Source organism: Rhodamnia argentea, chromosome 7 (assembly GCF_020921035.1).
Source record: "Rhodamnia argentea isolate NSW1041297 chromosome 7, ASM2092103v1, whole genome shotgun sequence".
In the NCBI taxonomy this organism is placed as follows: domain Eukaryota; kingdom Viridiplantae; phylum Streptophyta; class Magnoliopsida; order Myrtales; family Myrtaceae; genus Rhodamnia; species Rhodamnia argentea.
In genome coordinates, this window is record NC_063156.1 from 21748023 (window position 1) to 21764948 (window position 16926).

The 16926-nt window shown below is 37.4% G+C and overlaps 1 protein-coding gene across 1 annotated transcript; it reads right to left on the minus strand.

The window, feature by feature from the left end:
- Positions 1 to 1121: 1121 nt before the first annotated feature.
- Positions 1122 to 3432, minus strand: LOC115734854. Its single transcript, XM_030665816.2, has 4 exons — positions 3293 to 3432; positions 2358 to 2453; positions 2070 to 2219; positions 1122 to 1451 (listed from the first exon to the last, which is right to left on the minus strand). Exons 1-4 carry the CDS (start codon positions 3309 to 3311, stop codon positions 1393 to 1395), a joined length of 324 nt encoding a protein of 107 aa, XP_030521676.1. The 5' UTR covers positions 3312 to 3432; the 3' UTR covers positions 1122 to 1392.
- Positions 3433 to 16926: the final 13494 nt, after the last annotated feature.

The window sequence follows — 16926 nt, forward strand, 5'->3', positions numbered from 1 at the left end:
ACGAGGATATGATACTCGGCCAGCGCCGTAGGCCTCTTTTACCGACTTATTCCATGTATATCCATCTATCTAGGGTTATCATTAGAACGGTTTGAATTCATACTGACCGTCTCTAACGACGCGCGCATAGAGGGCAAAACTATATCCGATGCCCGCCCATCACGTGCAGTGATTATGTGATGTACAGCACCTACTTGGTGTTTTCTGGCAATCCTTAATATACATTTCAAACTATTTACAGCGGTACAAATGCAGCCTTCGATACAGATAAAGTGATATCTCAACTCTTGCCATAGCTTGTTTCCTGCAGGCCAAGTTTAATCTTTTCCGGATCTAATCAAAGGCCGCTCGTTCATACTCCAAGCTCCTTGAGGGACAACCAACTTCAATTTTAGTTGGTGTAAACGTGCGGCGGTGGTGGTGGCAGCATCACGAATTCGCAAGCATCGATTGGGGTGAGTGGAGGTGGGGTTAGATGGATGGAGGAGCAGCAGTTGGGGCCGGGGGTACGATGGTCAAAAGGTTGTGAGGTACGGCACTTTGAAAGAACAAAAGAAAAGAAAAAGTAATGAAGGAGGACAGTTAAGGTTGTCCCAAGTTGTCCCAACATGCATCACCCGAACTAAGACAATCGTGGTGGTTCTCCAACATAAATGCACTCTGTTTTACAGCAGAGAGGAGGAACAGAAAAGAGGAGAAAGGAAAAAGGATGCAGAGAAATTGATTTCAGGGAGCGGTCATGCTCGAGTAAGCATCCTCAGAAGCGGCCCTTGGGTTTCAGTGAAGAAAGATTCAGGTGTACTTTTCAACAACAAGGAAAAAAAAAAAAAAACCTTTTCTTTTTCCCAGATGACGAAAAAGTATGATTCTGCTTTCTCTCTGGCAAACGACCAACACAACTGACGATGTTGCTCTTTGAGGAGGATGTCAAATTCACGCCCGCGGGATATGACCCTTTTGTCCAAAAGTCGAGCCAATGGAGATTTCCAATGTGGGTAGTGGTGAGATGGGATGGGACGGGATGGGATGGGACGGGGTTAAATCACGCACGTTAACATCATCACCTCCTGTGTGGGTGATTTGCTGCGACGGGGAATTATTGAGACGTTGACACACTTGAGTGTTTTTAATGAGAGTGTCTCCATCTCTACCTATCATTCTTCTTTCACCGCAAAACGGAACTGGGAAAACTTTTTCTCTCGCAACAACGCTTCCGGTTAGAATGACTTGCAAGGTTGAGCTCCATTTGATGAGGAATCAAATTTTCCTTGTGCTGCACGAGTCTGGAGTTTCAAGACGGGCTTCTAATTCGATAACGACTTGATGAGACTTGAGTAGCTGCGCGGTGAACCAACTGAAATGCGAGTTGGAAAATGAAAACTGCGGTCACTTTCAGTCCTCAGACATCATCCCCTGCCCAGAACCCAACTTCAAGTCTTCAATTAAAACTCCTGCAGATCGCAAACGGACCGAGCATCATAAAGACAATATCGTCTTGCATTCACCAGCCCCCGAGGCAATAAAAAAGAGCCCCTGACCGGAATAACCAGATGAATAGGTTTATAGAAAAGGAAAAAACCAAAGCAACTGTTTTAAGGACGTGGAATAAAACAGTATGGGTGTGTGTGGAATAACCAGATCTCACTATGAACTCTTAAAGGGCATAAGCTGTCAGCTGTTCACCAGTAACCAGCTCCAACCTACTTCAACTTCCATCCATCACATTGATTTTATGCAGAGCATCACCAATTGACCATTGTGACAATAGATCAAAGTTTGAACTATGAATACAAGCACTCGAGTATAAATCATCCTAAAGAAGTCATTGGGTTTGTAGTTGCTCTTCAAAAAGTAATGTCCTGGTGCAACATATCTACATCTTCAGTTGAGTTCTGAAAATTGGTTCAGCAAAAAAATGTTCTCAAAGGTGAGGAAACAAAAAATTCTCTAGGCAATGATTTGCCAGCAAGATATAGGAATATAAAGAAGCTGCCATAAAGCATATCAGTGAATTTTGAGTCAAAAACTAGACGAAAATGGGAGCCCAACAAGGTGGAATGGAATGATACCGTTTGGCTCTTTTCGTTGTTTCCAAATCCAGTTCAATTGGATAAGCACCTCAAAGAATGGAACTCTTGAATTAACTAAGTGATTTGACGCGCTGTCTCCCAAGAGCACTTCTGGAGCTGGAAATCTATTGGTTATGTTTGTGTAGGAAGTTGCACATCAGATTAAAAGATCGATTCGATCAGCAGTCACTTACTCAAAAGTTCAAGCAAACATAAGCTGGCGTTGCTGAGTCGTCCGAATGATTGTCTCCTCGAGAAGAACATGGCACTAAAATATGAAGATTGTGCCATGACTCAGGTTCAGCCAACCTGCTTTCCCACCTCCTCCGAAGCCACATCCAGCAAAAGAAGCGGTTTTCAGTTTCATTGGTAAGAGCAGATTCCCTGTAAAATTAAGTTACAGGAATCATCCATGAGTCAATTCCAGACAAAGGTCGAACTAGAACGGATCCTACCTTATAGGGCTCGATCTACAGTGAAAACGACATTCACAGGTTCTCACTTGTGTGCAAGCTGTGAATATCTAGACATCACAATGAGTGGAAACATACAAGCTACTGCATCTGCTTAACCAACATATCTGATCAGAGCTCCCAACAGAACAAACAACTCATCTACTGCAAGTTTATAGGAGAAGCTCCAACGAAAAGCATATGTGGCAGAATTTTTCTTTGAAAAAAGAAATGAGCAGCACAGGGACATCCTACGAGTCCAAACGGTCATTGTCCTGCCGGGTCGAGTAGCTATGGTATAAACCCGACATTCCCCGAAACTTCCATGATAACACTGATAAATAAGTCTGCTACACAGGTTGGCACTTCCTAACATTTTCTTAACCATAAAAAAGCAACTGTCATCTTAATACAACCATGAGTCAGAGTCCGGACTAGAGAGCCCGACAATCTTTAATTCTACAACCGCTGATAACTTGAATGTTGGTTAAAGGACCGCTCGAATAGTTGGGAATTTTATGTATCTACGTAGGTAAAAAATACAACTTTTCGTCGTACAAGCATCGATTTCTTCAGCTAAATACACCTTTCCGGCATCCATCAAAACCTAGCGACACAAGGAAACGTGGCGACGGAGAGAGATGATCCCGGGAATTCCCAGATATAAGCGGCGACAAACATCGCTGAGCGAGGTCTTGGAAAAATTAGCAAAAGAAGGCATCGAATGGCTTCAACACGCAAAGCAAAGTAGAAGAGAGGATCGCAACGTACAGAATCGAGATCGCGGCATGGACGGTGTTGAAGTCCGCGATTGGCTCGAGCACGATCGGATCGAAGCGGTTTCTTTGCGTTAAGCGGGGTACGCAATCGATTCGAGCTTCGCTCTGCAAGTTCGCGATCCATCGGTGATCAACAGAAAAAGGAGTGAAGAAGACGAAGGGGAATTAAGAGAAGGATGCGATTGATCCGAAGTCGCAGCGTGAACAAGGAAGAAATCGAATGGGAGTCGGAACTCTTGCCAGGCTTTTTCGACATTTTCCCTTCTTTTTTTTTTTTTTGTCCACACGAAAAGTACAATTACTTTTTTTTTTTTTAAGGAAGATCATATACCATAATAACACTTAATAGTTATTACTTTTCAATCTAGCTAATTCTAAACAACTGCTAAACAAAATAAAAGCTAAATAAAAAATAATAAATCATTGTCTACAACTAGAAGCACGCTCTCATCTCTCTAGAGTAAATCTATTATCATGAAACTTTGGCTACCAATCACTAGAATCGGTAATAAGCACACATCAAGATCCATCACTCTATTTGCAGTGCGTCTAAATTCAATTCCCTCATCACCATTACTTTGCATAGATACCAATATTAATATGTCAAGAAAGCACAAATCAAATACATTTGGAAAACTCTCAAATATATATCTAAATCTAGTATGGGAGAGTAAAACCCTCAAATCTTGACTTAAACCTAAATCGGGAGAGGAGAGCGGCCTAATCTTGGAGAGGTTTTGGAGCCACGCCACGAATATCTTCCTTAGTGGCTGCATTCAATTGAAAAGAAAAACGACAATCATATAATGATTTGTGGCCTCACGATCCTAAAATTAAACTTAATGTGCAATATCGATCCTAAATTTTTAATTTGTTCGGGTTTTTGAATTTTTGGTACATGTTCAAACTGATCCATAAATTATATGAAAATATTTAATAATGTCGTTGAACTAAAATTATTGTAAGGATAATATTGAAAAATCTCATAAATTTAGGGACTAGTTTGAACCACTTTCAAAAAAATTAAAAATTTAGGGATAACATTGCACATTGATCTAAAACTCGGGGACAATATTGAGTAAATTAAAAATTTCGTGTGCATATTAGGCTAAAGTATGAGAACCACTTGTGTCATTATCTCAAAAGAAAATGCTAACTTATTGGGTAGCAACTCATGTCTAGATCGTGTCCATGTCGCGTTAATGTAGAAATATGTCAATTTGAAAATGATTCGTCTATTAAATTGTATAAAAAAAGACAATCCGAACGCCTCTCAAATGAACCCATTCAACTCTATTAGAGATGACGTGACATTTTGAATAGTTTTGTTAAGTAATAGTTAGACTAGGGAAAAGTGTCCAAAAAGTTCCACACTTTTTGCATTTGTATCAATTCGGCCTTAAATCGTTTGATTGTATCAATTTAGTCCTAAACTTTTTGCATTTATGTCAATTCAGTCCTAAACCTTTCAATTGTGTCAATTCAGTCCTAAACCTTTTGCATTTGTGCCAATTCAATCATAAACCTTTCAATTATGCTAATTTAATCATAAAATTTTTGCATTAATGTCAATTCAATCATAAACCTTTCATTTGTAACAATTTAGTTCCGCACCTTTTGTGTTTGTGTCAATTGAGTCCATCCGGCCAATTTTAATCGAAAATCGCTAATATGGACGTCGATTGTCCTATATGGTAAGGTCGGCGTTAATGTGGAAATTTTTAAATATAATTTTTTTATTTTTAATAAAATTTTTGGTTTTTTTTATTTTCTTTTGTTTTGGGATATAGGGGCGGTGACCATCGCCAGACCTGGGCAACCCCTCATGACCCTCGCCCAATGTTGGCGAGGTCACCGGCCCTCCGTCCAAAAACAAAACAAAGTAAAAACATAGAAAAAAACCAAAAAAATTACTAAAAAATAAAAAAAAAATTGATATTTAAGAAATTTTAAAAAATTGTCCATGTCGGTGTTGACCTTGCCACGTAAGACAATCGGCATTCACATCGGCGATTTCCAACCAAAATTGGTTAAATAGACTCAATTGACACAAATGCAAAATGTTTAAGACTAAATTGTCACAATTAAAAGATTTAAAACTAAATTGGCACAAATGCAAAAAGGTTTAGGACTAAATTGGTGTTATTGAAAAGTTTATGACTGAATTGACACCAATACACAACGTTCATGACTAAATTGGGATAATTGAAAGGTTTATGACTAAATTGGCACTAATGCAAAAGGTTCGGGACAAAATTGACACGATTGAAAGGTTTAAGACTGAATTGGCATCAATGCAAAACTTTTAGGACTAAATTGACATAATTGAAAATTTTGGGACTAAATTAGCGTGAATCCAAAATGTCGACACGGACGCCTCTCAAATGAACTCATTCAATTTACACTTGTCGAATTTGGTCACTCTCTTAGAGATGACGTGACGATTTGAATAATTTTGTTAAGCAATAGTTATGGACCAGCGAGGGCTAGCAGTAGCAAGTGAACTTAACTTTTAATGGATTTTTACTTTCCGTTCTTTGCTTGATCGGAATACAGTGGCGAACGCACTGGACCATTTCTTAAATTGTATATGCATGAAGCGTTCACATTATACAAATGTTGAAGCATAGATTTACTTGCATATTGTTCATAACACTTTTAGAAATTTGGATAAGATTTTAAAATTTGATAGGAATGCAAAAAGAAATCTAACTTATAACCTATCCTAAACAAACAAGCAAATCTTTTTTATGAAATTGATGTGTCTAGTAGGATACAATCATTATTATTATTTTTGGTCAAAAGGATATAATTAATTCACACAAGCAAAATATTCAAAGAAAGAATCATCTAAATCATGAATGTCTTTTTGAGTTTTGCTTAAAAATTTATAATTTTGACTTTCTCAACATTACTAGTAAAGAAATATAGAAAAACAAAGCTAATTTAAATTAGAGAGGTCAATATATATTTGGCCACCGATAAAGTTTACGTGACCTGTTTACTCAAACGGGTCAAATTTGGGTTACACGGGCTGAACTTGAACATGTCATGTTTGTTACAACACGAGCGTGATTAATGTAAATTTCGACCCATTAACTCTATATCGTGTTTGAGTCGTATTATCATGTTGCACGGTCACATGACGAGGGCATACCATTGTAAAAGTTAACTACATGTCCATTGAATGGAGGATCAAAAGGGCTCGCAGTGGTTATTGTCTCTCCTAGCCACTATATTTTCGATGTTAAATTAATATTATATTTTTGCATACAATATCCATTCATCTTGTCTATAAGTGACATTTTGTTAAAGTAATTAGCTAGCGGTATTCAAATTAAAGCTCGGCGTCCGCCACTTTGTCCCATTCACTAGTTTTTGACAAAGCACTTGTTGAATATCCGTAAAAGTATTAATAGTACCCGGGCATGCATGGCAACACTTCTGCTCTATAAATCAACTTCTAGTCAGAAGTTGGTTTTTTTGCTTCTGAGGGGAAGTTAATTTGTTTACTTCTGGAGAAAAGTAATTTTTTTTTATTCCTTTAAGTGGCTCCAAAATTATTTTTGGGGGAAAAAAAAAAGCTCTAGAAATAGAAAAATGAGATTGCATAATCAAACGAATTTCTCGCTCCGAAGTTGCGTTACCGAATGGAGTTTTGCTCGAGAAGTGTTGTCAGGCGGCCTTAATTTGTCTGGTGATTGTGAAATTCATATTTAATGACCTTAATGGAAAAAAAAAATTACTCGATCAAAATAAGGGGAGAGATCTGACCAATAATAATAATAATAAGGGGAGAGAAAGGGAGGATGATACCAACTGGGCTTTAATTGGGCCTTCTGACTGAGCTGGTTACTTAAAGCCCATGGGAATATTAACAAGGATCCATTCATTTGTTTCAGGTTCTGAAAGAATATATATATATATATATTTTAGTATTTCCCTTAAAGTACGAAAAGGTTATCTTAATATTTTATAGAAAATTTTGAAAATATCCCGCTTCAAATAACTTTGAAAATCTTGCTTATATTTCTCGGTATTAATTTAAATCTTAAATTATGAAATTATAAACTATTCTAGATTCACTTGATTTCTTGTATTACCATGATAGCGATGACATGATAGAAAAATGAACCATGTGATTTTCGCATCTATTTGGCTACATCATTATTTTTATTGTTATAATAATAGCAAATTATATGTTTTTTTTTATCAATTTTTGGTACATCATATGTATGTATGTATGTATGTATGTATGTATGTATGTATGTATGTATGTATGTATGTATGTATGTATGGTGCGTGTCAATACGACAAGTAGGTTTGACAATTATGGAAGCGATTGCTTTTGAATTTTTTTTAACTTTTGGCTTCATTTGTTTCGCAGAAAATGAATTATTTAAAAATAATTTTTTCCGGAAATGATTGCTTACAAAAACAAATGAGCGAAATTTTTTTTATGGTCTATGAAAATATTAAACATACATTGTTGTTGGTAACAAGAGTACTTTTCATTTGGTAACTAATTTGAGGGATGCCATCAATCATTTTTAGAAAAATATTTTTTAGATCATTTATTTTTTGCTTGACTTTTGGATTTTGAGATATGTTTGAGGCCCTATCAGTAAGCCTCGTAGAGTTTAGAATAAGTTTGAAAAGTTAATTCCATGAGTACCCTAGAACCCAAACCCGAACCCGATTAACCATATTATTTTTACATCATATGCTAAATTACATATGGATATTTGTGTCGGGACTAGTCCGGATTTATAATGGGTATCGGGTCGGTTTCATAGTTTTCTTATGTCCAAGGGCATGCATGGCAACACTTTCACTCTATAAATCAATTTCTAGCTAGAAATTGATTTATTTTACTTCTGCTTTTAAGCATAAGTTTTTTCTACTTTTGAGTAGAAGTTGATTTTTTATACTTCTTCAAGTAGCTCCAAAACTACTTTCGGAGGAAAAAAATACTCAAGAAGTAAAAAAATGAAGTTGCATGGCTAAACGGATTTTTACTCTAGAAGTTGCGTTATTAAACTGATTTTTGTTCTAAAGCATTTTTGGAGGAGAAATTCTACTTTAGAAATATTGTCATACACACCAACGTTTACAGAAGTGATTTCAAGTTTGAGTTGAGGCTAGATTTTGATGCATATATGTAAGTATGTATGATGATATTTACTAATAATATTTAGTGATTTTTATATCATATAAACATAATATCGGAGGTGGAGAAAAATTGGATCTTCAGTTGATTGTGAAAGCGAAACGATGTCCCCGTCGCATGAAATGGTGCGGCGAACCATTTTGTCCCAAAAGGTACAACGCCCGGAAATTTACTCGTGAATTTTCTGGGGAGATGCGACATTTGAATTTTATTTAAAGAATTTCGGCTCTTCAAATTTAACACACTCGTTTGCGGGAAAAGGCATTTGAAAAGTCATAAACATTTTATATTTGTGTCAATTCCATCATAAACCTTTGGGAAAATTTCGTTTAAGGGCCCAAAGTGTCCTCAATTTTTCAGATAAGGACTCGAAGTGGACGTCGTTTCGGATAAAGGCCTAAAATGCCCTTTTTATTTTAAAGAAGGGCCTGAGCAAGGGTATTTTAGTCATTTCATTTTTTTGAACTTTTTTCCTTTTTATTTCTGCCCTAGCTCACCAGTGGCCACCCACCGGCGAGGGCAGCAGCGGCCTCGCCGGTGGGTGGTGACTAGTGCCCTCACCAGATCTGGCCGACAAGCGTTAGCTAGAAGAGCGCCCTGACGTCGGAGCCGTCGTTGGCCAAGGTGATAAAGGCCGACACATACATCTTGCTGTCCTCTGGGTTCTTGCTGTCGGGGAAGAAGTAGATGGCCTAGTCATAGCCCCTGATCTTGAAGACATCGCTAGAGATGAACTTCCCAGCCCCTATCCCCTTGGCCAACGAGTAGCCGCTCATCGTGAACTCGTGCGAGCCGTTCATCGTCTGGCTGATCGACGTCGAGCCGCACTCGCCGTCGTTGTAGGGCATGATCGGAGCACTCATCGCTTGCCTTGCTCCCGGTGGCATGAGATCGCGACGAGGTATGCGGCAGGGGTTTTGGAATGGCGAGTGGGGGGACAATCTATCGGGGTGGAGAGGGGTTAGAGTTAATTATCGGAGACGTACGGCGGAGGTCGACGGCGGGAGGATTCACTAATCTGCTGCGATTTTGAGATTTCGCAAGTAAATCATTAAATTTCCGTCGGTATCTTCCCCATGGGAGGGCGAAGAGAGTAACAAATCTGTATTCGAAATGACTTTTTTTTTTTCTTTTTTTAAAATTTTTAAAAGTCAGAAAAAAGGAAAAAATGGAGAAAAAAATTAAAATGTAAAATAACGAAAAAGTCCTTCGAGCCGGACCGTTTTTTGAAACACTATGGCCACTTCAGGCCCTTAATTGAAATATAATATATCATTTTGGACCCTCATTTGAAACAAAGTTTACTTGAGACCTTTATTTGAGAAAATAAGAGGACTTCGGGCCCTTTTTTGGATTTTTTCCTAAACCTTTCAATTGTGCCAATTTAGTCTAAATCTTTTGGATTTGTGTTAGTCGAGTCTATTCGGCCAACTTTGATAGGAAATTGCTGATGTGGATATTTTTAAATATTATTTTTTTATTTTTAATATATATATTTTTTGGACAGAGGGCCGGTGACCCTCGCCCGGCCCAAATCTCGGTGAGGGCGTCGCAACCCTCACTTTGGCCGCCGACCCTTGCCGACTCTCTGTCCAAAATCAAAACAAAGTAAAAAAAACAAAAAATTACTAAAAAATATTTAAAATATCCACATTAGTATTGCCATGCCATATAGAACGACCGATGTCCACGTCAACAATTTCCGATCAAAATTGATCAGATTGACTCAATTGGCATAAATGCAAGATGTTTATGATTAAATCAGCACAATTGAAATGTTTAGGAATGAATTGACACAAATGCAAAATGTTTAGGTTTCTTGGGCAACTATTCCCTCGTTTGCTTTGTTGGGTCTTAAAAAGATCAAATTAAGGCTTAAAATAATACTAACAAATTCATGTCTATAACTCTCTTCTTCTTCTCTATCATACTATAAGATTGACTCTTTGAGTTCATGATTAAAGAACACTTTGAAATGCATGAATATTGTGTTCTTATAGAGGCAATGTACCATACGGTTCGTATGTCCGTAAGTGTCGCTTATACCGAGAAAGCTTTCGGGAGGTGCCTTCCTCCAATCTATATTTCTTTATTTTCTTCTTTCGATTTGATTTTTTCCATTTCCTATTTTAATTTTTTGTAGGGGTGAGCATGGTTCCAGGGTAGAACCGAGAACCGGAGAATCGAATCAGCGATTCCGATTTGGTTCCAGGTTCCGGTAAACTAGGATCCGGTTCCCGATTCCACATTTTTAGGAACCGCAAGTTCCGATTCTTGATGGAACCAAACCGGAACTGGACCCGGAACCGGAACCCGAGTGTCTAAAGTTCTAAACCCTAGTTTCAGTTTTCTAGTTTCTATTTTCATCTATCGTCGTATCTTAGTTCACTTTTTCCTCTCAACTCAGCATGTTTGGTTTTCAAATCTCAAACTCTTGCTTCCTTGGCTATCATCGTCTCCCAAGGCTCCTCTGTTTCTTAATTTCTTACTGACTATCATTGCGGCCGACCATGTGAAGGCACAAGTGATGAGCTCCTTTGCAACGATTTTGCTAAAGGATGGTTCAATAAAAAGAAAAAAAGAATAAACCATCTCGATTTACTTCTGAAAATCGAAAGGCGAGCTCAAGGAATCTGCATAAATCTGCGACCATGACCAATTTCAAGCCCTTGCGGAAGGAGAAAACTTGCTAACCCTCTCCCTTTCTCGAGCCATCAAGGATTTGAACTTCGAAGGTACTCTAGAGAGTAACAAAAATGATATTTGATGTAATCTAATTATATTAATTTGTTGTTTCGTTTACTTTCGTGTCGTTAAATTTCGAGTCTCGTGCCATCAGAAGGGAGGCTCGAGATAAGTTATATGCATGTGGTTTTTCAATTGGCAATTTGTGTTTGTTTCATCACATCATGATTTGTGATTAGGATGATTGGCTTATTGTGAGAATGATGGAATTCGTGTTTATGGGTTAGAAAGATGTCAAGGTCGAGTTTGTGTTGAAGGAAATTGGCGGGTTCGCTGGCACCTTAGAACCTGTGAGAGGGTAGGTTTCAGGTTCCAGGGTATGCATGATAGGTTCTGAGTTCCGAAAATTAAGGAACCTGTATTAGTAGGTAGGTTCCAAGTTCCAAGTGGAACCTACCCGTAACCTGGAACCGCTCACCCCTAATTTTCAGTGTACATTTTGATTTTGTAATATTATTTCATAAGTTTGAGGTGTGGCTAAGCCTTGTTGAAATAGGCCAGGGAAAATTTAAATAACTCACCGGTCCTCTCACCATTCCTCGTGACAAATCTCGATCGACAAGTACTTTTACATAATGTTGTGATTTACTACCAATAAGGTCGTAAACTTATTGCATTGGTACCAATTCAGTTTATCCGATCAAATTTGATTGGAAATTATCGACATAAATGTCAGTCATCTTATGTGGCACGACCGGTACTAACATGGACGTTTTTAATATAATTTTGTTTGTAATTTTTCCTACTCGTTTTTCTTCCCTTTTCTTTTTGCTGGTGACAAGTGAGTGCAAGTGTCGACGAGGCCCCCGCCAACCTTCGCCCAGGCCGGAGCAACCTTGCTGGGCATCGCTCGGGCAAGGCAAGGTTCAACATCGCGTCGCTGAACTTGCCTAGGCCGGGATGAGGCTCGTCGAGCCTCGCCCTCGCCCGGGCGCCGCCTAGCAAGGCCGCCTTGGCTTAGGCAAGGCTCGGCCTCGCCAGCCACCAACAAAAAGCAAAGAGGAAGAAAAAAAGGAAATAAAAATTATCAAAAAAATATTAACAATGTCTATGTCAGGGCCGCTTATGTCACGTAGGACGACTAACATCAATGCAATAATTTTCGATCTAAATTGAACGGATGAACTAAATTGGTTGCAAAGTAAAAATGTTTAGGATTAAATTAGTCAAATTAAAAGGTTTATGACTGAATCGATACAAATACACTATGTTTAGGATTTTTTTTTTTTGGTTCTTTTCCCTAAGTTTTAGATGTGACTAAACCTTGTCGGGATAGGTTGGGGCAAATTCAAATAACTCGGCGGTCCTCCCGCCATTCCCGACGGCAAATCTAGGATGAAAAGTACTTTGATAGGATGTTGTGGTTTATTATTGGTTCCTATACAGTCACAATATGAAAAACGAGGATTTTCTTTTCTATAAATCCGTTTCATCGTGGTTCGCATTTCATGTTGAACCAATATGAAACAAACTCCCGATTGACATTTTTCTTAGGAATTGAGTTCTGAAGATTGAAGCGCGAGTGTCTCGGAAGAATCCGCTTGCTCTGGCTTTAGGGACTTGTACTAGATAGTTGAGCGCTCCACAAATCCTTGAGGTTCGTTTGCTGCTGTCTTTAGCGATCGATTTATCCGAAAGTGATTTCATGATCAACTTCTATTTATTTTGTAGCCCTTCTTTCCTAATCTAGAGCTAGATCTGGATTTGGGTGTTCTTCTATCCCGATCTAGAGATATATCTGAAATTTACAAAACGTTTTCCGTGTTCCTTCAACCTTTGGATGTTGTTATGGTTTCTATAAAATGATGGTGCTAGGGACGCTGAATCTAGATGCGCACCACCTTTTGGCAAAACCATAGTTATTGAAGGGAAATTTCTCGACGTTTGCTCATCATTGGTGATGATGCGAGATTTGGTGATTGGCCACCATATAAGTTTTGATGCTGTAACAGATTCGTCTCTGGGGAATGAGCCGGTCTTAGCAAGCAAATTGATTCACTTTTTAGATTTTCTTGTTTTACTTATTTTGTCGGATTCAGATATTTATCTTGGAGTTATGTAATCCTTTTATCATATGAAATAAAGGTTTTCGTTCGGACAAAAAAAAAATGAAACAAACTAAGTACATTTTAAGATTCATCGGTTCCGTGATGAACCTATCTATACAAAAAAAAAAAAAAATTATATCAAAATCGGACATTCCATTTTTTTCCTTGGTCTTGAAAATCATAGATTCCATGGAAAGACCATACGTTTCTTTTAATATTCGATATTTTTGTACAAAAAAATTGCTCCAGAGGTCTAATACACATTGAAAAAAATTTAGTACCGCGAAAAATCCCAAACTGGTACAAATATGATAAATTTACCATAAACTATTTTTTTATCATAAAAAATCTTAAATTGGTACAATGATGACAAATTTACCTTCCGTTAGTGTCTGTTAAATTGGGGTAATACTATGAATAACTACAAACCGGTACACTTGTGACAAACGGAGGTAAAAGAATACCCGGAGTATCAATATTTGTATATGGCGCTCACTTTAGTGTCAATATTTTTTTCTTGAATCACTTAAGTGCCAAATTGGAGAAAAGAATGATAACTTAAGCGCCAATTCCGGCAAAAAAATGATAACAAGCAATTCCGGTGAAACAATACACTTGGCATTTTTACATAATTTTTTAATATTACGTGACAATTATTTTAAAAAAAATCAACCCACGTGGCATCCACTTGGAGTCCATGTGCCATGTGGCGTCCACGTGGACTGTTCAACTTAAAAATAGTTAATTTATTTAAAAAATCAAAATCAAATAGAAAAATAACTTAATAAAAAACAAGAAGCAGAAGTTGCAGCGACGAGGGTTGCGAGCCCTCACAATCGCTACCGCGCTACTATCGCTGGCCATTGTTGGCTAGGGTGGGGAATGACCGAGGGGGTCGCTGGCCCCTAGTGCCCCCCCACAAAATGAGGCCTCGTCATGGCTGGGCATGGCCGGCCTTGCTAAGCGACGGCTCGGCAAGGCTTGGCGGTCGCTAGGCGAGATTGGCCTTGCCGTGGATTTGCGAGCCCGGCCACAACCAGGCCTCGCCGACCCCGGTGAGGCCTCGGCAACCCCCCTCGGCCATCCCCCATCACTCGTCGACCATTACCGGCGATGGTGGGGTGGCGGTGAGGGTTGTGAGCCTTTGTTGTTGCAACTACTGCCATTTTTTTTAGTTTAGTTTTAAGTTTTTTTTAATATTATGTGGATTTTTAATTTATTTTTTTTGCTGACTTAGAAGCTCTAGTGAGTCACGTAGATGTCACGTCAGATTTTTTGGCGAAACTCACTAGAGTTGAGATCGAAATAACCATTTTAAAAAAATGATACTTAAGTGATCCAAAAAAAAATATTAGTACTAAAGTGAGCGCCGTACACAAATATTGGCACTTATAGTGTCCTTTTGCAGACAAATAGAGGATACAAATCTCAAATTGGTACACTCGTCAACCACTACGTGTCAACCAACACAGCAATTTGACAATCACGGAAAATCCAAAACTGGTACACCTACAATAAATTTACCCCAAACTAGTTTTTTTACCACAAAAAATCTCAAACCGTTACACCCGTGACAAATTTACCATAAACCGGTACACCCGTGACAAATTTACCTTCCGTTAATTTTCATTAAATTTAACTGTTAAATTGTTGATTTGGTGACACATGACAATTGATGGATATACCAGTATAGGTTTTGACCCTCCGTTTGTCACACGTTTATTAATTTGCAATTTTTTGTGATATTAAATCAATTTAACGGGGGAAAATTTGTCACATGTGTACCGGTTTGGGATATTTCGTGATCAAAAGAATTAGTTTACGGTAAATTTATCACAGATATACTAGTTTAAGATTTTTTGTGGTAAAAAAAAATAGTTTGGGGTAAATTTGTCATAGGCGTACCAATTTGGGTTTTTTATAGTCAAAAAAATAGTTTGGGGGAAATTTATCACAGATATACCAGTTTAGGGTTTTTCATAGTATTAATCCTAAAATTTAACACGGGGTAAATTTATCTTATATGTATCAATTTGAGATTTTTAGTGATCGAAAAATTAATTTGAGGTAAATTTGTTACATGTGTACCAATTTGAGATTTTTAATGATATGGTCAAAAAATTACTTCGAAGTAAATTCATCATAGATATACTTAGTTTAAAGCTTTTCTTGGCATTAACTCTTAAAAGAGAGAGGGTCTTTCAATTATAGAAAGAAAAATACTTCCACTTATAATGAAAATCCTCTAAAACAACTCTTGAATTTGTTTTGATTTCCTGTCAATAATGTCCGCAAAGACGATGCAAAATGTTTACCATTGCGAAGCGTGTCTACTCCTAGCCGCGCCCTGGAGGTGCTAAGAGCGGCACTAGGTTCTGTCATTATTGGAAGCTGTTGAAGCAGGGGCTGATCATGTCCAATCTTCTACAAATTATTCAGTTCCTCCCATCTCCCCATAAACGGATTGAAGTTTTTTTTTTTTTTTTCAATTGTTAGGGTTGAAGTTGATTATCCATAAAATGGCCTTTTTCCCATTAAGTCTCAATTTTGTAATAAATGTAATTTTATCTAAAAAAAATCCTAACTTTAAGTCCAGTCCAAATCTATCTTGAATTTTTTTTTGTCTAAAAAAATTCCAACTTTAAGTTGGGGCCCAAATATGCCCTAAAATTTAAATTTAAATTTAATTTCAAATCTACCCCCATTATCCCTTTATTCAGAAATAATCGTTTAATCCTTTCTAAATTCCCTGATTTTCGTATCGTAAAATGGTTTTATTTTGGAGTTAATTTTCTACATCACCTTGCTGATGTAGATTTTTTACCTACGTGAAATTACCACACCAAACCACTAATGGCGATTTTTAGACGGAGGGTTATTAGAGGTAATTTTGAGCCTAGATGAAAGTTGGTAATTCTTTTTTAAACAAAGAGTCTATGTTAAATTTAAGACTGGACATATTGTTAGAGACTTTTTTTTTAGACAAGGAAAAGTTCGGGGCCAAAATTGAGACTAAGGCCCTATTTGATAACATTTCTATTCATTTGATTATGTTCCCCGGAATAAAAAAGAATAAAAAACATGTTTGATAACGCAAATGGTTATGATTCTAATTTTGCTCCTGTGAACACTTTTGGACTAAAAATAAGAACAAAAAAAAAAAAAGTTGATCCTTAAAAAAAGAACATTTGTGAGAATAAAAAAGGCAACAATAGCCTTATCTCACTTTGGTCAGCCCCCGTGAGGCAAGGGCTGGGTCAACTCGACCCGATCTGGATAACTTTTTTTTAATAAAATTTTCAAAAAGTAATAAAAATAAAAAATAAAATGATTAAAAAATTCCAAAAATGGAAAATTCATAAAAATTATTTAAAAAATCAGAAAAAATTCCAAAAAAATCTCAAAAATTAGGAGATGGGTCATTTCAACTGGCCAATCCTATTTTTGATAATTTTTCTTTCGATTTCTCCCAAATGATGATTTTTCCCCTAGTGGGCAGATCATTCCGAAAAATCTCTAAAATTACAAAAAAATCTTAAAAAGTAGGAAATGGGTCCATTTAATTGGCCAATTCTGTTTTTCATGATTTTGCCTTCCAATTTTTTCTAAGCCCTACTTGATTCGTTGCCGGAGTACCATACTGCATTAGTAACAATCCACATG

Excerpts from the sequence above, each read along its gene's own strand:
- LOC115734854 (XM_030665816.2), bottom strand. Across the intron at positions 2,220-2,357 it reads TTGGCTGAACCTGAGTCATG|CTTCCTACACAAACATAACC; the intron begins GCACAATCTTCA and ends TCTGATGTGCAA. Across the intron at positions 1,452-2,069 it reads ACAACGAAAAGAGCCAAACG|GAGTTTTAATTGAAGACTTG; the intron begins GTATCATTCCAT and ends TGCGATCTGCAG.